The following is a 23,174-nucleotide window of genomic DNA, read 5'->3' on the forward strand; positions in this document are numbered from 1 at the left end:
TTCGCAAAAAATCATGATGGTTACATCATTGAATTTGTCAAAAATCGGCCTCATTTTCGTGGTCGAGATTTTGATGCCGACCGACAGGCTGGATCCTCGCGATCCTGAGAGAGTGGGTCCTTCGCCGATCTGGCCCTATTTGCCTGAGATATAGCCCTCCGAAGAAGTGGAGTTGCATTTCATGCAAATACTGGTTTGTTCTGCAGGCTATATCTCGGCTACACAGTGGCCGATCTGGGCGTGGCATGTCTCTTCGTGATCGGGAGAGTCCTGCCAACCGATTGGCATCAGAAAAAAGGACATCGAGCTCATCACGATTTTCGCAAAAAATCATGATGTAACCATCATTGAATTTGTCAAAAATCGGCCTCATTTTCGTGGTCGAGATTTTGATGCCGACCGACAGGCTGGATCCTCGCGATCCTGAGAGAGTGGGTCCTTCGCCGATCTGGCCCTATTTGCCTGAGATATAGCCCTCCGAAGAAGTGGAGTTGCATTTCATGCAAATAATGGTTTGTTCTGCAGGCTATATCTCGGCTACACAGTGGCCGATCTGGGCGTGGCATGTCTCTTCGTGATCGGGAGAGTCCTGCCAACCGATTGGCATCAGAAAAAAGGACATCGAGCTCATCACGATTTTCGCAAAAAATCATGATGGTTACATCATTGAATTTGTAAAAAATCGGCCTCATTTTCGTGGTCGAGATTTTGATGCCATTCGACAGGCTGGATCCCCACGATCCTGGGAGAGTAGGTCCTTCGCCGATCTGGCCCTATTTGCCTGAGATATAGCCCTCCGAAGAAGTGGAGTTGCATTTCATGCAAATAATGGTTTGTTCTGCAGGCTATATCTCGGCTACACAGTGGCCGATCTGGGCGTGGCATGTCTCTTCGTGATCGGGAGAGTCCTGCCAACCGATTGGCATCAGAAAAAAGGACATCGAGCTCATCACGATTTTCGCAAAAAATCATGATGGTTACATCATTGAATTTGTCAAAAATCGGCCTCATTTTCGTGGTCGAGATTTTGATGCCGACCGACAGGCTGGATCCTCGCGATCCTGAGAGAGTGGGTCCTTCGCCGATCTGGCCCTATTTGCCTGAGATATAGCCCTCCGAAGAAGTGGAGTTGCATTTCATGCAAATAATGGTTTGTTCTGCAGGCTATATCTCGGCTACACAGTGGCCGATCTGGGCGTGGCATGTCTCTTCGTGATCGGGAGAGTCCTGCCAACCGATTGGCATCAGAAAAAAGGACATCGAGCTCATCACGATTTTCGCAAAAAATCATGATGGTTACATCATTGAATTTGTCAAAAATCGGCCTCATTTTCGTGGTCGAGATTTTGATGCCGACCGACAGGCTGGATCCCTAGGATCCTGGGAGAGCAGGTCCTTCGCCGATCTGGCCGTATTTGCCTGAGATATAGCCCTCCGAAGAAGTGGATTTGCATTTCATGCAAATACTGGTTTGTTCTGCAGGCTATATCTCGGCTACACAGTGGCCGATCTGGGCGTGGCATGTCTCTTCGTGATCGGGAGAGTCCTGCCAACCGATTGGCATCAGAAAAAAGGACATCGAGCTCATCACGATTTTCGCAAAAAATCATGATGGTTACATCATTGAATTTGTCAAAAATCGGCCTCATTTTCGTGGTCGAGATTTTGATGCCATTCGACAGGCTGGATCCCCACGATCCTGGGAGAGTAGGTCCTTCGCCGATCTGGCCCTATTTGCCTGAGATATAGCCTTCCGAATATTTTGATTTGCATTTCACGCAAATACTGGTTTGTTCTGCAGGCTATATCTCGACTATTGATGGGCCGATCTGGGCGCGGCATGTCTTTTCGTGATCGGGAGAGTCCTGCCAACCGATTGGCATCAGAAAAAAGGACATCGAGCTCATCGCGATTTTCGCAAAATATCATGATGGTTACATCATTGAATTTGTCAAAAATCGGCCTCATTTTCGTGGTCGAGATTTTGATGCCGACCGACAGGCTGGATCCTCGCGATCCTGAGAGAGTGGGTCCCTCGCCGATCTGGCCCTATTTCCCTGAGATATAGCCTTCCGAAGAAGTGGATTTGCATTTCATGCAAATACTGGTTTGTTCTGCAGGCTATATCTCGGCTACACAGCGGCCGATCTGGGCGTGGCATGTCTATTCGTGATCGGGAGAGTCCTGCCAACCGATTAGCATCAGAAAAAAGGACATCGAGCTCATCACGATTTTCGCAAAAAATCATGATGGTTACATCATTGAATTTGTCAAAAATCGGCCTCATTTTCGTGGTCGAGATTTTGATGCCATTCGACAGGCTGGATCCCCACGATCCTGGAAGAGTAGGTCCTTCGCCAATCTGGCCCATTTGCCTGAGATATAGCCCTCCGAATAAGTGGATTTGCATTTCACGCAAATACTGGTTTGTTCTGCAGGCTATATCTCGACTATTGATGGGCCGATCTGGGCGCGGCATGCCTTTTCGTGATCGGGAGAGTCCTGCCAACCGATTGGCATCAGAAAAAAGGACATCGAGCTCATCACGATTTTCGCAAAAAATCATGATGGTTACATCATTGAATTTGTCAAAAATCGGCCTCATTTTCGTGGTCGAGATTTTGATGCCATTCGACAGGCTGGATCCCCACGATCCTGGGAGAGTAGGTCCTTCGCCGATCTGGCCCTATTTGCCTGAGATATAGCCCTCCGAAGAAGTGGATTTGCATTTCACGCAAATACTGGTTTGTTCTGCAGGCTATATCTCGACTATTGATGGGCCGATCTGGGCGCGGCATGTCTTTTCGTGATCGGGAGAGTCCTGCCAACCGATTGGCATCAGAAAAAAGGACATCGAGCTCATCGCGATTTTCGCAAAATATCATGATGGTTACATCATTGAATTTGTCAAAAATCGGCCTCATTTTCGTGGTCGAGATTTTGATGCCATTCGACAGGCTGGATCCCCACGATCCTGGGAGAGTAGGTCCTTCGCCGATCTGGCCCTATTTGCCTGAGATATAGCCTCCCGAAAATGTTAATTTAGACATCATGAAAATACTGGTTTTTTCTGCACGCTATATCTCGACTATTGATGGGCCGATCTGGGCGCGGCATGTCTTTTCGTGAGCGGGAGAGTCCTGCCAACCGATTAGCATCAGAAAAAAGGACATCGAGCTCATCACGATTTTCGCAAAAAATCATGATGGTTACATCATTGAATTTGTCAAAAATCGGCCTCATTTTCGTGGTCGAGATTTTGATGCCGACCGACAGGCTGGATCCCTAGGATCCTGGGAGAGTAGGTCCTTCGCCAATCTGGCCCCATTTGTCTGAGATATAGCCTTCCGAAAATGTTAATTTACACATCATGAAAATACATATTTAATCCGCTATATCTCCGCTATATCTTGTCCGATCTGGGAGTGCCAAAACTCATCGTAATCGGAAGAGTGTCCTTGATCGCTTGCAACCACTTTGGCTTCAAGGACAACCAGGATATTGCCATTTAAGTTTTTAATTTTCAGCTTAATCGCTTTAGGTACACCAATTCTAGTCCGATTTGAAAAATTTTAGTTTCCCCTCTGCGACTAGACGTACAATCCTCCGATGTCCTTTTTCTCCTGAGTGAGGACCGTCACGTGGCAATTCTAAGCCATTGGGTCAGCCTAAAATTATGCCTGAAAAGTTAAAAAAATTTTATCACATCCCAAAAGTATGCCATACATATAAAAAACATGTTTTTGTTTGGTTTTCTTTATTTTCGTGGCGATCTGGGCGTGTCATGCCCTTTCAGTTATCGGATATCTATAGGATATCAAGCTATTTGTAGCTTGTAATTAAATCAGAAACAAAATATTAATTATATTATATATATTAGCACAATCACAATGGATTCTCCACGGCCGAGTTTTAATGAGGATGTGGGAGACGGCCGCTCGCTGGGCAACATTCGGACCCTAGAATGGAGGCACTTGGAGGTAAATGAACTGTGCAAAAACGGGGCGAGTATTTCAAGCTATCTGCTCGTACATTGCAGGCAAAGTGCCGGGCGCTCCAAATGGAAGGCTGCGTGTGGCATTACATGAGGCGTTTGGCCGCCAACAATGCGGCTCAGTTTATTATGGTCATAGAATTTTTGATGATGGTTCACATTATACTGCTGCTGACCCTGGTCAAGGTGAGGATCCATTGGCGGTCTGCACTGGATCTGAAAAGACGATATTCTATGATTTCAGAATGTACGGTTTTATGCATTGATTCCTTACCTGTTGGTAATTGTTCTGACGCCACTGGTCATGATGGTTTGCCTGAAGGATAACCTCGAACGCAACTACTACGTCTTCAACATGATAGCCAGCTGGGTGATGGTTTTTCTGCTAATAATTACGGGTAGGAAATTGATTCAGTTCTTCGTTAGATATATGATCTGTGCTCCACTCAGACACCTTTGTGCTAATTTCTCATGGCGACTACAAGCCGCTGCTGGCCTGCTACGATCACGTTGTCCTGGTTGCTGTTTACTTTTATCTGCCGATTGCGTTCTTAGAGAAAGGCAGGCCCTATATCCTGGGACTGACCGCATCCCTGGTGTACTTTTGTTGCTCGTACAGGCGGTTGGGCAAGTTCAGTGCTGACCTCCTGTGCTATGCGATTTATCTCCTTTACCAGAATCTCGTAATGTCTTTCTTTTTCACGATGAGAGTATTCCAAGTACGACGCATTATTCTCAGTCGCCATCAGTTGGTCTACGAAGGCATTGTGCTCAAGGTTGTTATGAAGAACGAAAAAGCCCTACTGGAGTCCATTATGCCAGCCAAAGTGGCGCATACACTGCAGGAGGATATCTGCATGCGGATCGAGGATGAACGGCTGGGTAAAAAGATCCCGAAATTACGGTACTTTAAGGACTCCCTTCCCTTACCTTCCCTTACTGATGATCCGCCTGCAGCAAACTCTTTGTGGAACCCCACCCGGATGTGTCCATACTGGTAGCCGACATGGTGCACTACACGAACCTGACCAACACCTTGGATGTGCAGAGTCTGGTCGAGATCCTGCACGAGCTGTTTGTCAAGTACGATCTGGCCGCCAAGCGGAACAACGCGCTACGGATCAAGTTCCTCGGGGATGCTTACATTTGTGTCTCCGGCATTCCCGTATACAACCCCGACCACGCCAGGTGCTGCGTGGACCAGGCCCTCGACATGATCAGCATTACTCAGGAGGTCCGCGAGCAACGAAAGCTGGACATCGACATGCGCATCGGTGTGCACTCGGGCGAGGTGTTCGCTGGGGTCATTGGCCACATCAAGTGGCATTACGACATCTGGTCGAAGGACGTGGATATCACCAACCGCCTGGAAATGTGGGGTGAGCCGGGCAAGGTACACATCTCCAATCGCACTCTCAACCTGCTGAACGACGAGTACGTATACGAGGATGGCACAGACAACGCCAAGAACGACCGCATATTGCAGAAGGCGGAGGTCACCACGTATTTGGTCAGTAGTCGACATTCCGACTTTATAGACCCCGACGATCAGGAGCAGGATTCAAGTGATGTCTCGCTTACTTCGTTCCGCATGAGCTTTAGCAATATCTACGAGGATGTTGAGATGATGACCCAGAAAACGATAGTAAACGAGGTGGAACACATGCCGGTCGGACAGTGAGAAGACACACCTACACTCCTTATCCCCTTTGTTTTGTATTAAAGATACCTCCCGTAGACGCATCCACATCTGGCGAGCACCGAAAAGTAACGGAGAGGACCTCAGCGAGGATCAACTGTTCAATTCCCAGATCTCCCTTTGTTTGCTGCACTTTCACAGCTCGAGCAGGGAATGCGCCTTTATGAAAATGCCAGACCTGCTGATGAAGTACAATCTAGTCGTTGTGCTTATCGCTGCAGTGGTGATCACCGTCATGAATGCTACAGTGCCTTTGTATGCAGAATTAACTGAGAGACCTGATTCGATCCCATATAATCATCCACATTCGCAGGTCCATGGACTTCAAAGAGCTGTTTGTGATACTGTTTGTGCTTGTGCTCATCTGCTTGACCGCCGGCTATAAGAAGTTGTGGGTCCAGTACCATCTGCTGACGCCCATGAGGCAGCCTTCCTTCTTCCTGAACCGTTGGCTCATCCGGGTGTCAGAGCATATCGAACAGCAGTCGATATTTGTCGGCATACCACTCTCCGCATTTGTCATTCTTCTTGTCTACATAATCTCCTCGAACGGCGTGGTACGCATCGGCAACCTCCTCCACTCGCATTGATTTAACTGGTGGTCAAAGCTAATCTCACTCCCTTTCACAGCTATCGTGCAACAGGGCCGAGTTTGAGTTTGAGTTAATCGAGTCGGATCTGGCCGACGAGGATCCTCAGATGATGTGCTTCCATCCTTGGGTAGTTACTCAATCGGTGATCATTGTGCTCAGCCTGCTGTTCTACTTCGGTGCCATGGCGCTGGCCTTCAAGATGGGCCTGGGTCTGCTCATCCTCAGCTGCCACCTGTTCACCATCCACGCCCACTACGGATTCGCTTTCGAGCGATCGGAGACCACAAATATGAACCTGAAGGCGGAATGGGCCCACACCTGGTATCTGATTGCCTACTTTATAGCCCTCTCGATCAAGCAGCGTCACTCCACCTATATCTACAAGGCGACCTTTTTGTAAGCATCCACATCCACCGTATCCAATACAATACAAAATACAATTGCCTACCTTCTTTGCAGCATCCGAGAGCGCTACGAGGAGAAGCGAAAGCAGACAGAGGACACAACAAAGTCCATAAAGATCATTATGGCCAACATGTTGCCCTCGCATGTAGCCAACACCTTCCTTGAGCGACGACGCAACGATCAGCTTTTCTACGAGAACTTTAAGAATGTGGCCGTGATGTTCGCCTCCATCGAGAACTACGAGGCTGACCGGGCTGGCATCCGAGTGCTGCACGAGTTCATCTGCTACTTTGACGAGCTGCTGGTGAACTTTGGCCACAAATACAAGATCGAGAAGATCAAAGTGATGGGCTGGACGTACTTGGCTGCCTGTGGTCTCGAAGTGGATCATTATACCGACTTCTCGATCAATATTCCTGTCAAAAAAGAGAATACTTCGGAGCCAATGAATAGATCAAGTGGGCATTTCCATCTTCTTACCATAGCAAGCTCTTGAATAGTTAATATCCGCAGATAGTGTACGCTTCGAAACGGCAACAGCATCAGAGGGCTTTGAAAGTAACGTATTTTTGGACGACGCCGTTGTGGTCATGACCGAATTTGCCGTTAATCTGTTGCGCATCATGAACCAAATCCAGGTGGCGGATATCTTCTACGAGCTCGATCTGCCGAAAAGCTCTCGGGGGTTCCTGAAAATCGGTAAGATCTGTCCCCCTCCCACCTTTTGGAAGTACCCGGATTTCTTACCGCAGTCTCACATCGCCATAGGCATCGCTCATGGGCCTGTAATGGCTGGAGTTGTGGGCCTCTCGAAGCCGCACTATGACATTTGGGGCAACACCGTTAACATGGCATCCCGCCTGACAAGCAGCGGACTACCGGGCGCTATCCAGGTGGCCGAGGCCACTGCCCAGGTGCTGCGTCGCTTCAACATCAGGTGCGCCTATCGGGGGCAACGTTGGCTGAAAGGCTTGGGCAACTATCCCACATATCTGGTGGACCTGGATGACTCCCTGAAGTTTCAGCACAATAAAGAAGAGGCCGAGACGTCCTCAGATAGCACTGAAGAGACAGTTACGGTCGATTATCTGTAAAATGTCGACGATGTCCCAGTAGGGGAGTAGGAGAAGGAGCCAACCGATCCTGCACCTCTCACTTAGTATTAATATAGATTTATTAAGAATATATAACACACATAGATATTCATATAAGCAAATGTTCTATATGAGGTTAAATACGTTCGATTTGAGCACTCGCAGACGTCTTTTCACAACTGGTAATCTGTGTATAAGTATGTGGATAGCTTTCCATTACACATAGTCACATTAAATATATATTGATACTAGGGGGTAAAACATGCATCTCAACGAAAATAAACAGCATGAATCGTCAACAGAGCACCACATCGTATCAGGTTTCCATTTCGTTTGGGTTTTGTGCACAGTTTTGAGCATAAATATAAGCATAGCAGCTGGTTTGGGGTGTGTGTAGCAGTGTAGTAGCAGTGCCTTACTCATTGGCAGAGCCGGAGCTTAGCAGAGCCGTGTCCTCGGGTATGGGCTTACGCCTGTACGACGGCTCCGTGGCCAGGTAGACCACAAGAGCACCAAATACCACATACAGGACTCCAATTACATTGGCCAGGATACCAGCAGGTGGCAAGGTGGAGTACGGTGGAGAAGTGCTGCAGATAGAGGGAATACTTTAGACATTGTCAGAAAATCGCAAATCAAAGATCCACTCACATTGCAAAGATTGCCTTCTCAGTGAGGCCCATGACGGCGCTTGCAATGGCCAGGACGAAGCCAAACAGACCAAAGTAGATGTGCAGCGGCATCATGGCAATCTTGTAGTTCTCCCTTATCCCCGGTGCGAGGAATGCCACGAACCCGGCCACGTACTGCAGCGAGAAGATGATCACAGCGGAGAGGCCCAGCCATGAGTGCAGCGAGTACAGGTTGGGTATGGGCGGGCTGTTCAGGTTATGCGAATCGAAGACCGTCTTCAGGGCAATGACTGTTAGAACGAAGGCGGCCATATGGATGCCGGCGTGGGTGAGCTTCAGGGTCTTCTTGCGCGTGGTGCGGAAGCCTCGGTACACCAGAATGGCTGAAATGGGAGTGGAGTTTAGTTTGCAGTCTGCTGTCGGCGGTCTGCACCTCTTCCGCTTGCAGCTTGCAGCTCTACTCACAGTTGCCATACAGATAGATGAAGCCAATGGTCATGAACAGCGGATGCCAGTTGAACTCCAGCTTGGGATTGGAACTTCCACCCAGTCCGCCAAAGTGCTGCCCTATCCAGGTGCCCACCAGCACGATCATCGTCAGGCCGCACAGCTGCGTCAGTACGTACAGCACCTTAAAGTTGATCAGCGCCGGATCCATGTTGGATTTGGTGCCGCCTAGAGGGAGAGGCAGAAAGAGTATTTCTTAAAAATAGAATTCAAAAACTCTATTAACCATATGCCCCCGAGAATTCCGAGCATTCTTTTGCCACACTTTTATGCGATCTTATCATTAAACACACAAGCACACGCACGCATTCCATCCCCTCTATGATTCTTCAAGCTTTTCCATATTCCCAATCAACAACATTTGTTTAGTGGCCATACATTTTTCCCTCCCTTTGCATCTTTAAATTATTCGGTTTTACTTTACAACTGCCTTCTGGCCTATACTTCTGAAGGTGATTAAAAAAACCATAAAATCCAGTGCTGATAACCACATTCGTTGATTACAAAGCTGCTGTAGTTGCTACATAATCCATAAACAATGATTATAGCCCACATGTTGCTTGGAATTGGCGGAATAGTCCCTGCCACATGCTACATGCCACATGCCACATGCCACTTTCCCCGGCAGCCAGACAGACATTCGATCTGGAGCATCATCAGTAGCCATGTGGCTACCAGAAACAAAGCCCCTGCTTTGTCGCCAGCAATCTGAGATTCTGATAAATAAATACCCTGAACGAGATCTAGACATTAAAAAAAACACACAGAATTATTGGAACCACTCGGTTCTTACACTTACAATCCCATATCTGGTTGAATTCTCCTAAAAGACTCACGTAAACATTTACGATTGTTTATTTAACAATTATTTATGCTATCGAAGTCAAAATTTGTGTCTGCCAAGACGCCGTAAAGAAAGTAAACTTTCTGTTATCGCGAACGAACGAAAAAACGAACATTCTGTCAAAATATTCGTATGTTTTTGTTAGATAGCATCCAGCAGGCTTCCTCCAACGGACTGATATCAAAACGCTCTAAATAGCATCGTGGTTCGAGTATTTTGTATCTTGCATCTTCATAAAACCTGCAAATAAATTAAAAATTCCCCTGGAAATTTGGCGACTGGAAGTGTGTTTAGGGAAAACATCTATCTATCTATCTGCCTATCTATCCCTAAAAGAATTGTATCCCCAGACTTCAAATTAACCTTGGTAGTACTACGTTACAATCTTTGGTGCAGTCACCCTCGATAAAGGCCTTTTATCAGATGTTGAACTCTGTCATACTCGTATGCAAATGACAACTCAATCAAAAGTGAGGAAAATTGTTAGATGTAAACTGCCGTAAATTGCCCCTTGCTGCTGTATGCTGTATGGGGCAGAGACATTACGTTGCTTCAAAGGCACGCGTGTCCCCCAGTTATCCAATAAATTTGAATACGATGCTCCAGATTCGGGCTTGTGTGTTTATCCTTTCGTTCAGAAGTGAAATTAATTGGCATATTAATTAATGATTATGATTGTTAATTATGACGGTTAAGTGGGCGTGCCAGGGCGTCTGTCTGGGCTGATCAGCAAAGCGTTGCAACAGATCGTGCGCAAAATTTGAAAGAAACAATCTACATACTCGTAAAAGATGAAAAGTAAAACCTCTCCGCCGATGACGACTTTGGAAAAGCGTACAAAAAATGTGAAGACAGCAAAAGTAAAATAAATAAAGCGAGTTAAAGAAAAGCAAAGAGATTTATATATGAATATGTATATATAGGTATAGGTATATGTATATCTTATATACTGTGCGAGTACGAGTATGTCTGTTGAAAAACTAAAGTGAAATTCAACTTGAAGTCGAGTCGTGCTCATCGTCATGATGATGATGATGATCATCATCGTGGCGGGCGCATGTTGGGAGGTGTGGCAATGGCAATGCAGTTTTTAACGGTCTCTCTCTCTTTATGTGTTTGTCTGTGCGTTTTGTTATAACTTTTACTAAACTAAACTCTTGTGGTTGTTGCTGGCAGTGGCAGTGGCAGTAGCACTGGCAGGTTGTTGATTTTACTTTGCACTAATCAAACTTGCAGCCGAATTGCAAAGCCATTCACTGTCTGCACCTGTCTGCCCCTGACTCTGGTCTGGTCTGGTCTGGCCTGCTGCTGGCTGTTGCTGTGTGTGGTTGTTGTACCTTTGCTGGCTGCCAATTCAATGCCTCCAATGGTTGTTGCTGGGCGCACTTGTTCTGCTGCTACTGTGGCCGAGGCTGCCACAGCGGCCACTTCCACAGCAGTTATCTGCTGGGGCGGCTTCTCCGCCACAGCCGCCGCCTTCTCTCCTCCCCCATTCGTCACGGAGATCACTGTAGTGGCTGTCGTTGCAGTGGTCGTCCCGGAGGATGTTAGCTGCTCCTCTGGCGTGGCGGCTACTGGCTCCACTTTGATTTCATTCGCGGGCACCGCCGCCTGCTCTATGTCCGAATCCTTTGACATAGTTGCTGGACTCTGGTGTGGTCGGTGGTTGGGTTGGTGGCTTCTGGTTCGGGGGCACTGATTAATCAATAGTTCACCAAATGGCATGCAACGCTAACGGTTAATTGCCACAAGACACAACACTACAGCAACTCTACAACAACACTACTAAAAAAATACAGCACTATGGTACTACGATACTGGGATCAGCGACACGACCTACGATACGATGCGATACGACGAGTTAGTACAACCGAACGCCTCAACGTGCAATGCGCAAGTGAATTTAAAGTTTTCCAGCCGCCGCCCGCCGGAGCTTAAAAACGGCAGCAAAGCCAACTTCAGCGCGCCGAAGCCTGTATACCCTTGAAATTCGACGACTCTTCAAAATGGCTTCTTGTTAGACTGTGTTTGCGTGTTTCCAACGACAACTTTATGACATTGTGGTCCGACTTAAATCGGACCTTACCGTACACTCTTAAGGCTCTATTTCGTTGAGAAAAAGCACAGACGGACATTGCTGTGTCGACTATATCAGCCGACTTCCTCCTGGGTACACTTAATGGATTCGGGGATGCTTCATTCCGTGTTGTATACTATGTACCCCCTTCAAGGGTATACACCAAAAGAGCTTTTACTGCCTGGCACGGCAAAATGTGTTGGTGCTATTAAAGCGTAGCTAATTGTTTAGTTTGTACTAGTGCGGATTTAAATGGATATGAAAGGGCGGGGGAGTCCGGGCGAGGGTAGATGAGTGTGAGGGGAAAAACTCTGGTTAGTATGCCACACCAGACCAGATATGGCTGTTCGAAAGGGGGTGAAGGTGGGTGGTGGGCACCTTTTGCATTCCTCTTACTCTATTGATGCCCCGTCCGTCAGTGAGCTGCATTTCAATTGCGACTTTGACTATAATGTTCTATGCATAATAATGTGATATACATCTGAAGTTCCTTCTTTAACACGAGTACCCGCACCCTCTCCGCGCGGCACTGACTGATTTTTGATGATGGGGCACTTACCCAGGGAGAACAACATGGCGTATGCTTATTACTTTCTTTTCGATTCAGATAATACTGTTGGTGTAAATGTTGAATCTCTTCTTATCTTTTCAGCACTCTATAAAACTTTAAGTTGTCGGAGAACAATGGAAAAATGCAAAATTTTTTCTGCTGCGACACTCTCTACTTGTTGAACGAATTGCGTTCGAATGACTGTCGCTGCCATATGGGAGGAAAAACAGTGAAAATGTCTGCAAAGGCTGCTGCGTGGGCGGCGGCACCCTACACCCTCTGTTGAGCCCGCCCTTCCATGCTGGGTGCCTGCTGTGCCTGCTGGCTGCAAGCCACAATAATAGAGCTTTTGTTTGAAAGCTCAAACATTCAACACTCATGCAAGCGCACACGCAAACGCTTTCTAACAGTAATACACACACACACACAACTACTTGGGAACCACTTGTTGGATATGGAAGATAGCGAAAGACAACGTTCTACTTTCGTACATTTTAATACGTGGATTAGAAATATGTATATGTAGAGCAGTACTTACAGTTCAAACTTAGTCAGCGTCCAATATGTACTATACTTTGACTAATTTTGTAAACGTTTTGCTGGACCACACGCGACACACAAATAATCAAAACAACACTAGATGCTGCCAAAAAAAAAACACACAAAAAAACAAGATTTCGCGACGTCAGCAGCGGCTGCGACAACGTCATGAATTCATTGACCGGCTATTTACCTTATCAAATCAAGTGCAAGGTCAGGTGGCTTTCACTCTCTAAGGGTTTCAAGTTACAAATCGATCCACTCATGGTCTAAATGCTCGCACAAGTTTGCTTTGCTCACTCATTTGGAAAAAAGCGGGACACAGACATACTAGGGCTGGAACGACAGCAAAATTCGAGGGTCAGACAAAGAAATAACATTTCGCCGAAAAATGTAAAAATGAGTTCTCAGTTCAACTAACATTCAAAAGTTTAACAAGATTAAATTACCATTTCCCAATCTGACTTTTAGTAACATCTATTTTCCAGCCCTGATTATACGAGCCAGAATCAATGTGACCCTTCGTTTTTGGTATTTTGTGCAGCACTGATGCCGCTTTAGCATATTTAAGGCTATATCATAAATAGCTGCATATATAAGCATTTAAAAAATGTTCAAAATGATTCCACTCCGATTCCCACTGGGACCATCCTTCATTTCCAGTTTCACCCTATGGTTCCGGTTTTAGCCATTTCTGGAATTTTTTCGAACCTAGCTTGTATTGACTCTGAAATTTTGGCAGCATGTGATAGTAAAATATCGCTGCTAACAAAACACGCTAACGCCTCTTGGCTAACAGAAATCGCATCGTCTCAACAACAACAAAGCAAAGTGTACAATTTTTGTACGATTTCTCACATAAATAGTTATAAATAAATGCACATATAATGCTCTCCAACCTGCTGGTGACCAAACAAAAGGTGGTCTTCATAATAGGTGAGCCCCAACCAACAAATTAAGTGTGCCAAGTGCATAAGCAGTGCCGCCACATTCCCTTTGCGTTTTCCTCGTTGCAGATGAACTAAATCGGGAGCGCATTGCCCTTAGGTTCATTGACAGCCTGCTGCACGAGCAGGGGCAGGAGGCGGGCACAATCAAAACGCTGCCAATTGGCAATCTGAGGCACGTGTCCAGCTACGAGGCGCTGCTGAATGAGTGCGGCAACAACAACAACAACAACAACAACCAGTCTGGAGAGGCCGCGGATTTCAAATCCGGTCCTACCACGGATACGGGGACCAGCAGCACAAAGGCCGAATACAATATCATACTGCCCACATTGGCGGACCTGCTGTGCTACCAGACACCCGCGTACATCTTCAGCTTCCTCAATAGGCTGCGTCGCTCGGAGCACGTGCGACGTGTGTTCCTCTGGGCCTCGCCCCAGCACTTGCAGCATCACCATGCGCAGTACATCCTCGCCGGCTGCGAGTATCTAGCCGAGTTGATTCTCCGCCTGGAGTCGGAGACTCTGCTATCGCTGATATCGCGCAAGCCCGGCGGCGGGGTGTCCAACAAACGCTACGCGTGCCGGATCACCAAAACAGAGTTTCAAGTGACGCCTCTGGACGGTCCAGCAGCTGTTGGTTCGCCCAAGCAGCCATCGCCGGAGGCTGATCAGACAGCAGAGCCGGCCAGCAGCACCTTCAAAATAGAACTGGACGAGGATGAAGTAGTGGCGCGTAACGCTCTCACATTGCCATACGAACGGTGAGCCATCATCGAATTCCGATTTGTCTCTCAACTAAATATGTTGCCATTTCAGCACCAGCGAGCCTGCTGAGGGCAATATAATTTACACACCCGATGCCGATGATGACTTCGATGACGAGGATCCCGATGAGGATCTGTGCATCTAATGTCCGCTCCAGCAGCAAACGGCAGTACAAATAGCCTTGGCTTTAAGTCTATTTAAGTCTAAACCTACTTAACTCATAGAATACCTGCAAGGAAGGAGCAAAGCAAGGTCCGGTCCAGAAATCCGACCCCCAAAACAACAGATGAAGATAGATTATGATTATGATGAACCACTGTTCTGGTGCTGGTTACACAAAATTGTTGCCGAAATACCGATTCACCGACCGATCACTTTAGTACATGTAGAATTGCTCATTTATTTTGGATAACTTGTTGGCGTTGCATATTGATATGTGAATCAAAAAATTGAAGAAACTTTACATGAATACACAGAGCTTACAGAGTTTAATAGCGAGAGTTAATAGTGACGGCCCTATCTTATGACTTAGTTGCGGAATTTGATCTAGCTAAACCTTATTTATATCTCGAATTTTTGGTTGCAAGCTCCCCACTCTGCGAGTGGAATGGATGGGGAAGAGTGTCTCTGTCCTGTTCTGTCCGGTGCGCTGCGGCATATTCACAAAGCAGGCGACGGACGTCGACCTTGTTTCGTCATTAACTTAATCTAATGGCTATTTAATATTGCAAAATGCTCTAAAAAGCAAAAACAAAGAGGTGGATCTGCACTTGGAAGGGGTTGCTGTTGCTGCTTCCCCCAAGCCGAGTGTCCGAGTCAAGATGGCGATTAGTTTCAAGTTTACACATTTATCACAAACTACGAAAAAAAAACCCTACTGGTGGTGCATTGAGCATAAAAATTGAGTAATTCTTTGAGTTTTGAATCTGAATCTGTAGATTCTTGCACTTTGAGATATACACACCCAGAGACATGAAAAGGTATTTACACTAGAAAATTAATAACAACAAAATGGATTAATGGCAATACAATGGACCTAATAAGAGTAGAGCTTTTCCCTCATTTGAGTAGGGCATCCACGTCGCTCTTGGGATCGGGGGCCAGCGAGCTCCAGGGGACGTCACTGCAGAGTGGCAGCGACAGTTCTGTGCCAGCATCCACCACACAGCTTTCCCTGAGCTGAAAGAATTTACCCACCAGATCGTCAATCCACCTGTGCAGCGGCGGACCGGTGAGTTTTCCGTTGGCCAAGGCCTCCTCGCGCAGGGAGAACTGCTCGTCGTCGGTGTGAAGATGCTGCTGCCACTCCACTGGTAGCTCAAAGTCGTCCGGCAGGGCTATGCCCAGGCCACCGTTCCGCTTCTCCGCCTCTGGGGTCGTCTCCAGGGGCTCACCATTCCCATAGGCCATGGGGGAAATCAGGAACTTGAGCTGCGCATAGATGGAGCTGCGTCCAATCAGCTTCGCTGTCCATACACCAGGTGTGATGGGATGACTGAGCAGAGTTTTTGAGTGGTTGATTAAATCGGTGGACGAGTCCTCCACATGCAGCTCGTTGAAGTCCTGCAGGCGACCCAGGGGATCGATCCACAGCAGCGTGAGGTTGTACGAGTGTGAGGCAGCCCCGGAGTCCGTCGATCCCTGGTACGTGTAGCTGAGAACCAAGTCACTCTGTGGCCCCAATAGCTTCCCAAAGTTGCGCGCCACCTGCTCCTTCTGGTCGAAGTCCGTGGAGACCTCGAAGTTGCGTAATCTCTTGCTGAAGCGAGCATTCCGCGCCAGCTTTCCGTGCTGAACGGGTCGTACTCGCGTCTCCAATTGCACATCCTGCCCGGTGGCCCTCCTGGCACTAAACCGCACTAGGAATCCCTTGTACTGATCCCGGTGGAGGTAGTGCGTGAGCTCCAGTAACTCCAGAGGATCGACCCTGGCCTGACCGCCAGCCAGGCGCATTAGGCTGTCGCCCACAGATCTGGCGAGGTCATCCGCAGATCCGTGCACATCCTCGTGATGGTAGAGCGACTGCCAGTACCCATGGAGGTTCAGATATTCGCTGGTATAGGGCCCATACAGCCACTCCTCCAGCTGCAGGAGCACTGCCTGGTTGATAATCGGCTCGAATTTGCGGGCAAAGAACAGCGATTTCTGTTCCGTGGCCAGCAGCCGGGGCCAGTCGTCTGGCATGAAGTCGTTGGGGCTGCAGCCGCACCAGTCAACCACGTGCTTGTACTGGCACTTGCATCCTTGCTTCCGCTTCCAGTTGGTCACATGGAGGTTGTTGTCCACATACGTGTGGCAGTGGTGGGTGTTCCGCAGGACCGTGTGGAAGAACGATTCCGCTGGGAGCAGCGTGTGTCTGAATAGCTTAAGTAGCGCTTGCAACAGCTCATCCTCCTTCTTGGGATGCGTCACATAGGCCACAAAGGGCCGCGAGAGGGCCACCCAATCGCTTCCCCCGTCCACCTGAATGCCGGCGGGCAGCTTGCGGTCTCCGATCCTCCACATGTGCGTGTCACACTCCACAAAGGTCCTGTCCAGTCCCTGCTTCTGGATGAACTTTTGCGTCTCCCGGCCATGGCCCTTCACAAAGTTCCTGCCCCGATTGGCACTCAAGAAATCGACCAGTTTGTCCAGCGTCTTTACGGGGAAATCGCTCTCGCTTAGGTTTATAACGAAATCCCATTGCCACTTGGACTTGAGCAGATCCTCCATGCACTGGAGCAGCATGGTCAAGAGCGAGGCCCCGCCCCAGATGGTGGAGAAGCGTTTGCGGGCCAGGCGGATGTTGGGGAACTTCTGTTCCAGCTCTAGCAGTTTGCGGTACAGATAATCTTGTCGCTAAAAGAAAACCCCCCAGCCCCAGTCAAATGAATATTTCATAGCAATTCATCCCAGCCTTCAGCTACAACAACAAATGTCCAGCATTAAATTGTGCAAATTGGCAGAATCGTCGAGCAAGCGCACGTTTTAATTGCCGGAATCCGGTCATTGACTTTGAATTCGGACTTACCTCGTCCACATGTATGTAGTAGACATGCTCGGGTGCATACAGGGCTTTCAGCAGTCGATGCACCTGACGCAGCGCCCTGCCATTGATAGTCAGCAGAAATGCAATCCGCACGCGCTTGGCCCCCGTCGGTGGGGTGCTCGCCGCCAGTTGGGCAGTGAATTCTGCAAGAGATTGGATTCGTTTAGTGTCGAGTCCAGTTAAAAGACCATCACTCGACTGTACTCACTGGCAATGCCCGTTTCGTAGATGTTCATCGCATAGAAGCCTCCGCAGATCTCTCTGGCATTGCCCAGACATTTGATGTTGCAACTGGAGTCCGGCAGCTTGGCGGCCTTGGGCGGAGTATCGAAGCCGCAGAAGCACTCGCGACCATACTGCACACCGGCATAGGGATAGCCGCTCTGCAGGCAAAGCTCCAGGCAGAGATTGGGAGAATTGGAGTTCTTGAAGCTGGTGTAGTAGCCGCCGAGCAGGCGGCGATCCTTCTCGTCGCGATAACAGCCGAGGGACACGTTGGCTGTGTGGTTGCCCGACGGGCAGCTGCTCTTCAGCTGGATGGCATAGAAGCGACCCGCCTGTATGGAACAGGCGATCTGTGCGATATGTTGGCGGCAGTCTTTCGTTTTGGCGCGCTGCAGCGCCGATATTGCTTCCTTGGCTTGGATATCACATTCGGGCTGAAAGCCCAGTTGATTGGCGGTTAGCCTGGCAGGACGGGGGAGGCTCTCTGGCGGCTCCGCTATCACCGGATTCGAGGCCAGATCACGCTGCGAGCGCTGGGCGGCGTCCACGTCCAGTCCGGAGCCGCTGCCACCACCAATGTCCACCGACTTGTAGGCCAGGAACAGTTGGATGCCAAAGATGAGGACTAGGATGATCAAAACCGGCCGATATCGTCGCAGCCAGCGTGCGGACACCGATTGCTCCATGACTACTGAAGTCGCCTCCTGCGGCTGCTGTTGCTCCTCCTTCGCGTGGTGTCGTACAGGTTGTGTGCGTTGCTATTTCTTTGCGTTTGACTGTGGCCACGATGCGGCGGCATGATACACTGCTTATTGCTGGATGTCGGTGCATTTGGATATGTACATTTGACTAATTAATGGCATTTTTCTTTAATAAAAACGCCCCCGCAACCCGCAGTCTTGCAATTTATCGTGTTTTTCCTTCCACTCGCCCACAGCGTGCTGTTAGGCGCAAAACTAGCACTGTTAGTCCCCCGAGCGGGAGCTGTTAGACGCAACAACGATATTCATTTTATATTCAATAACAGCATCGATATTGAGAAACTGTCACCATCAGCGATATATTTAGAAACTGCCACCACTAGAAGTTAATATGGTCGATCCGAATCGTAAAATAAATCGTCAGCCCGTAAAGGATCTGAACTTCCTGGAGGAATGCGAAGCTGAGTTTGGCTCGCGCTACACAGAAGACGATGACGAGTTTATGGCACACTGCAGCAAGCCAGTGGCCGGGCCGCCAATAGTCGGGAACTGGATGAGCGGTGGGGGAGGAGGCGGCGGTGGTGGCAGAGGATACTCTGGTAACAATCGATACAATGGCAATCGCAGAGGCGGCGGAGATCGTGGCTGGAACAGGCGTGAAGGAGGCGGAGGCGGAGGATACCATCACAATAACCACGATAGGGGGGGATACAGAGGTACGTCCAGTCCAAAAGTGGTTTCCTTTGCATATAGTTGTGTATCCTTTCCTTTCAGACAATCACAATCGCAATCGGAACAGATACGATGTATATCAGCGCAGAGATCGTGGCCATCATCATGGAGGCGGTAGTAGAGATGGCGACGGGGGCTATGAGCGCAGTGGTGGCGGTGGAGACGACCACCACCATGGTGGTGGTGCTGGTGGGGGCGACCGCAAACGTTCCTTCGATCAACGATCCTCGCGCAACGACTCGCATGGCAGAGATCAGCCACCGATCAAGGTCAGACGGGACTACGGTAACTTTGTGCCAGCATCCAAGGATTAGCAATCGAAATTAGTATAAGTACTCTCAATGTTTGATGTTTGATCAATTATACACATACATATAATATACATATTTTTAATTCATTTCGCTTAACGACATAATGATAAAAGATACCTGTATGCTTCCATCCTACTACCCTTTCACACGGCTGACTCTGATAGATCATTGGCATCGTCTTCGGGTGCTGCTGCCGCTGCCGCTGCCGCCGACATGCCCACACCCATCGCACTGAGCAGATTGGAGACCGGGCCTGCGCCACCCGCCTGCGATTTGTAGCTGTCCATCATGTTCTTCAGCGTGTTAACATTTATATTGATGGGCTCAAAGTCTTCAATGTCATCGAAATCATCCTCATCTGCCTGGGTGGCGGCTTTCTTGCCCTGGAAGGACTTGCCAATGGTGGTCTGCGACAATTCCCGATCCATTTTCTTCATGTACGCCTGGATGCTGCGATCCAGCGGGAAGCCGGTGCTTGAGCTGGACAAAGCATCGAAGTTGCGCTCGATATCGTCGTCATCCGCGTAGTCACTCATCTCGGAGTTGGAGTCCCAGTTGTCCTCTGGGATAACAAAGTCCAGGAAGTTCCTCACGTGTGTGCTATCCGCCTCCTCCGATTGGATTAAAGAGTTGCGGTTACAGGCCTTGCGCATGGATTGATTCTTTCTGAGCTGCGATCCTTGAGACGTGGATGCTTTTGGTTGCCGCAGCGCCGGCTCGTCATCATCGGAGTCCAAGTCGGGGGCTTCGCAACCGGCGTGTTCAATGCCCTCAAAGTTCGACTGCTGATCCAGGAAGTCGCTCAGCTGCTTCGTGAATTCTTCGGCGTCCATATCGCCATTTGGCTTGTAGAGTTTGTTCGGTCCGTAGCGATCCTGGAGCAGAGCATCCAGATCGTGGGCGGTAATACTGAGCCAATCATCCTTATCGCTTGGCAGTAGATTGTTTTGTTCATCGCGCAGGGCCACTGAGGCCGTATCGGACGGGTGCAGCATCAGCGCCAGAACCTCGGCTCCCACGCGCTTGGCGGTGCGGAACCGATCCTGATTTCCCTTGAAGTACTCCTGGGCCTTGCCAAGCAGGCGCGTGTGCTCCGCACTGCCCTCGATGTTGTCCCGGAAGTAGCCTTTGCCCTCGAGACTCCTCAGATACGCCCGCCAGGCAGGCTGATCCTCCAGGGCACAATCTCCTGCGCGCTGGGCTTGGGTGGCTAGGATTTCCAGGCCGCACGCCAACTTAACGCCCAGAATCTGTTCCTTGTGGAGCTCTGGTTGGCTCACTTCGTCGGCGATCTTCCAGCCGAGTCGCCTTTCCGGCGTGTACTGGTTGTGCATCACCATGGCGTACAGACAGCGGGTGAATCGGACATTTGTGCGGACACGAGATGCCTCCGGTGGGAAAAACTTCATGGTTCTCAACGCCTTGATGTCCTCGGTGTCGCGATCGCAGAACGCCCTCACAGCTGATGCCACTAGCTGGGGGCGTGTTTTCAGCAGCTGCGCTGCACTGTGCGGCACCTCCACGATCTGGCGATGGATGGAGTAGTGGGGCATGGCAATCAGGAACTCCTTGAGACGGGTCTTAAGTACGTTCTGGACATCGGTGGAGCAGCGATACAGGTTGGGATTGAGACGAATACGCTGCAAGGCGATGGGCACGGGCATGGGCTTGTCAGGGTTGGTGGATGCCGAGTTCTGCAGCAGCTGGAGGGCACCGTTGACTATGTAGGCACGCTGTTCGCAGGTGTCGGGAGAGGCCCAGTCGGGCAGGACATCGGCCGCCTCGATTAGCACGAATTCCCCATCGGAATCGCAGACCCGAGCAATGTATTCACCGCGTGCCTGCGATATTTCCAACAGAAGGTACACAATAAACCATTCGTCGCCAATGTTGTCGCCGTAGTGGGTTACCCCGTGCAAATGAGGTGGCAGATCCCCTGAAGAGAAAGAACATTCTGATTGATATTTGTGGCTATTTATAGAATTCAATGGGGCGGGCCCGTCATACCATCTTCGTCGTCTTCCGCCACATTGGTTTCATCATTTAGAAGGCGTTCCAAGGTACTGCCAGTACGCACTTGCAGCTGAAACTCATCCTTGTGCCAAATGTAGCTCCGCTGAACGACCAGCTCTCTGACAATCTCCATGATCTCCGTTTTGATGCGCAACAATTTCTCCTTCACTTGGAACTCATCCGTGAGATTATCGGGCAGCTTCGGGAATATAAAGTACTCCACGTAGTCATCCTCGCGCACAAATTCCAAATTTCCCGGCTTCCTATATTTAGGGATTGGCTTTGTCTTCTTTGAAGTCATTGTCTCGTCTCGACTCGTCTGTTGTTGCTGCTGCTGCACCCAATGTGCCTGCTGCTCCTTTGTGTTGTGACTCAGATCGTTGGCGACGCGTGGGCCAATGGATGTGTGTATCCTGGGCGACTGATGGGGCGCTGTCCGCTGTACCCCAAAGCAAATGCAGACACGACGATTACCGAATGAGTAATACAATAATTGTTGCCAATTATTTTCCAAATTCCCTGTGATTCAAGCCAATTTCTTCATTTATTCGAAAAAGGAAAAGTTGTTGGAAAAACGAACTTAACCCACTTAAGCACCCTTTATTTAAACACGTGCACCACTCGAGTTAAACCGCAAAATTTAATACTTTTTATAAATTCTTCTTGCTGATCTAGTCCATCCTTTCGTTTTACTTGCAAAAAAAAACCACGAAAGAGGGAAAGAAATAGGTCAAAGATACACCTGAACTGCGCTAAAATTCTTGAATGCTCGTGTGGTATTTAAATATGGGTTAATCTCTGTCCATGATCGGAAATCATATTCCCAGATTTTGAGATGCGGCTTAATATTACTAGCTAGTCGGGCCTCTCAGCCCTGAACATATGATTTTATCCGATTGACGAATCAATTTTCTACAAGTTTCTCCAATTGTAAGGGCTGCCTTTTAGTGGATTGTTTATAAAATAAGGTTAAAAAAACGGTCAAGGTGTAAACCGTAAGCTTGTACGAAGAGAGCAAATCCCACTACAAAAAGAGAGCAAGTCCCAACAATTGGCCTTCGATACTATCGACTGCGCGCCAAAGGGAAATTGTTTAACAGATATGAATTCAGGCACGAATTGAAAGAGCAAAAATTGAAAAATCCTGCGTATGGAAGTTTCTATACCCCCCAAAAATTATATGGAGTAGATTGATGAAATTTCGAGGCTAAAATATCCCGAATTGACCGCAAAACATCGATGTTTGCGTACCCGATGTTTGTCGCTGTGTTCAAAAAACACAGATCGTGCGCTATCTCGGGATGTACGTAAACTTCGATAAATCGATAGCTTTCTATCGTTTTGTATGACCGTTTGGCGGTAATATTTGAATTTGAAATTGTTTTGTTTTTTGCCAGGGAATGTGTTTTCGTAAAAATTTAGCCAAATATTAGCATGCAAACATTTTCTAAGTGCCCTACATTGCGTTTCTCTGCCTTTCTCTGTTTCTATGCCAATTATACTATTATTTACCCA

The 23,174-nt window shown here is 48.5% G+C and overlaps 6 protein-coding genes across 11 annotated transcripts; 3 read left to right on the forward strand and 3 right to left on the reverse strand.

Annotated features, from left to right (window-relative positions):
* The first annotated feature begins 3,890 nt into the window (after positions 1-3,890).
* Positions 3,891-7,899, forward strand: LOC6601251 (adenylyl cyclase X E). Its single transcript, XM_026994158.1, has 11 exons — positions 3,891-3,980; positions 4,040-4,180; positions 4,239-4,392; positions 4,445-4,898; positions 4,952-5,671; positions 5,733-5,948; positions 6,007-6,250; positions 6,324-6,682; positions 6,746-7,149; positions 7,205-7,390; positions 7,460-7,899. The coding sequence occupies exons 1-11, from the start codon at positions 3,891-3,893 to the stop codon at positions 7,783-7,785; spliced, it is 3,294 nt and encodes a 1,097-aa protein (XP_026849959.1). The 3' UTR covers positions 7,786-7,899.
* Positions 7,894-13,236, reverse strand: LOC6601252 (cytochrome b reductase 1). 6 transcript variants are annotated; one of them, XM_026994160.1, is made up of 6 exons: positions 13,129-13,236; positions 12,934-13,038; positions 11,106-11,449; positions 8,883-9,092; positions 8,437-8,800; positions 7,894-8,375 (listed from the first exon to the last, which is right to left on the reverse strand). In XM_026994160.1, exons 3-6 carry the CDS (start codon positions 11,404-11,406, stop codon positions 8,201-8,203), a joined length of 1,050 nt encoding a protein of 349 aa, XP_026849961.1. In that variant the 5' UTR covers positions 11,407-11,449; positions 12,934-13,038; positions 13,129-13,236; the 3' UTR covers positions 7,894-8,200. The 6 variants fall into 6 exon arrangements, with proteins under 6 accessions (XP_026849961.1, XP_026849962.1, XP_026849960.1 ...); XM_026994161.1 differs by having other exon boundaries at positions 11,106-11,446; positions 12,934-13,236; XM_026994159.1 differs by having other exon boundaries at positions 12,934-13,236.
* Positions 13,237-13,787: 551 nt separating this feature from the next.
* LOC6601253 lies at positions 13,788-15,141 on the forward strand. Its single transcript, XM_002026179.2, has 3 exons — positions 13,788-13,871; positions 13,952-14,645; positions 14,701-15,141. The coding sequence occupies exons 1-3, from the start codon at positions 13,823-13,825 to the stop codon at positions 14,792-14,794; spliced, it is 837 nt and encodes a 278-aa protein (XP_002026215.1). The 5' UTR covers positions 13,788-13,822; the 3' UTR covers positions 14,795-15,141.
* Positions 15,142-15,217: 76 nt separating this feature from the next.
* LOC6601254 (xylosyltransferase oxt) lies at positions 15,218-18,808 on the reverse strand. Its single transcript, XM_026994149.1, has 3 exons — positions 17,886-18,808; positions 17,660-17,820; positions 15,218-17,487 (listed from the first exon to the last, which is right to left on the reverse strand). Exons 1-3 carry the CDS (start codon positions 18,586-18,588, stop codon positions 15,709-15,711), a joined length of 2,643 nt encoding a protein of 880 aa, XP_026849950.1. The 5' UTR covers positions 18,589-18,808; the 3' UTR covers positions 15,218-15,708.
* Positions 18,809-18,994: 186 nt separating this feature from the next.
* LOC6601255 (RNA-binding protein cabeza) lies at positions 18,995-19,717 on the forward strand. The gene is made up of 2 exons (XM_002026181.2): positions 18,995-19,319; positions 19,378-19,717. The coding sequence occupies exons 1-2, from the start codon at positions 18,995-18,997 to the stop codon at positions 19,647-19,649; spliced, it is 597 nt and encodes a 198-aa protein (XP_002026217.1). The 3' UTR covers positions 19,650-19,717.
* Positions 19,680-22,173, reverse strand: LOC6601186 (protein ecdysoneless). The gene is made up of 2 exons (XM_026994166.1): positions 21,654-22,173; positions 19,680-21,582 (listed from the first exon to the last, which is right to left on the reverse strand). The coding sequence occupies exons 1-2, from the start codon at positions 21,958-21,960 to the stop codon at positions 19,790-19,792; spliced, it is 2,100 nt and encodes a 699-aa protein (XP_026849967.1). The 5' UTR covers positions 21,961-22,173; the 3' UTR covers positions 19,680-19,789.
* Between the last annotated feature and the right edge of the window lie 1,001 nt (positions 22,174-23,174).

This window comes from Drosophila persimilis, unplaced genomic scaffold (genome assembly GCF_003286085.1).
Source record: "Drosophila persimilis strain 14011-0111.01,24,50 unplaced genomic scaffold, DperRS2 tig00001296-arrow-arrow-pilon, whole genome shotgun sequence".
NCBI lineage: Eukaryota > Metazoa > Arthropoda > Insecta > Diptera > Drosophilidae > Drosophila > Drosophila persimilis.

Excerpts from the sequence above, each read along its gene's own strand:
- LOC6601251 (XM_026994158.1), top strand. The coding sequence starts at position 3,891 with ATGGATTCTCCACGGCCGAGTTTTAATGAGGATGTGGGAGACGGCCGC. Across the intron at positions 4,181-4,238 it reads TGCTGCTGACCCTGGTCAAG|AATGTACGGTTTTATGCATT; the intron begins GTGAGGATCCAT and ends CTATGATTTCAG. Across the intron at positions 5,949-6,006 it reads ATGAATGCTACAGTGCCTTT|GTCCATGGACTTCAAAGAGC; the intron begins GTATGCAGAATT and ends CCACATTCGCAG.
- LOC6601252 (XM_002026178.2), bottom strand. The coding sequence starts at position 11,493 with ATGCCATTTGGTGAACTATTGATTAATCAGTGCCCCCGAACCAGAAGC. Across the intron at positions 8,801-8,882 it reads CATCTATCTGTATGGCAACT|CCATTCTGGTGTACCGAGGC; the intron begins GTGAGTAGAGCT and ends CTCCCATTTCAG. Across the intron at positions 8,376-8,436 it reads GAGAAGGCAATCTTTGCAAT|CACTTCTCCACCGTACTCCA; the intron begins GTGAGTGGATCT and ends CTCTATCTGCAG.
- LOC6601253 (XM_002026179.2), top strand. The coding sequence starts at position 13,823 with ATGCTCTCCAACCTGCTGGTGACCAAACAAAAGGTGGTCTTCATAATA. Across the intron at positions 13,872-13,951 it reads AAAGGTGGTCTTCATAATAG|ATGAACTAAATCGGGAGCGC; the intron begins GTGAGCCCCAAC and ends TCCTCGTTGCAG. Across the intron at positions 14,646-14,700 it reads CTCACATTGCCATACGAACG|CACCAGCGAGCCTGCTGAGG; the intron begins GTGAGCCATCAT and ends TTGCCATTTCAG.
- LOC6601254 (XM_026994149.1), bottom strand. The coding sequence starts at position 18,588 with ATGGAGCAATCGGTGTCCGCACGCTGGCTGCGACGATATCGGCCGGTT. Across the intron at positions 17,821-17,885 it reads CTACGAAACGGGCATTGCCA|AATTCACTGCCCAACTGGCG; the intron begins GTGAGTACAGTC and ends AATCTCTTGCAG. Across the intron at positions 17,488-17,659 it reads ACTACATACATGTGGACGAG|CGACAAGATTATCTGTACCG; the intron begins GTAAGTCCGAAT and ends GTTTTCTTTTAG.
- LOC6601255 (XM_002026181.2), top strand. The coding sequence starts at position 18,995 with ATGGTCGATCCGAATCGTAAAATAAATCGTCAGCCCGTAAAGGATCTG. Across the intron at positions 19,320-19,377 it reads CGATAGGGGGGGATACAGAG|ACAATCACAATCGCAATCGG; the intron begins GTACGTCCAGTC and ends CTTTCCTTTCAG.
- LOC6601186 (XM_026994166.1), bottom strand. The coding sequence starts at position 21,960 with ATGACTTCAAAGAAGACAAAGCCAATCCCTAAATATAGGAAGCCGGGA. Across the intron at positions 21,583-21,653 it reads GGCGGAAGACGACGAAGATG|GGGATCTGCCACCTCATTTG; the intron begins GTATGACGGGCC and ends CTTTCTCTTCAG.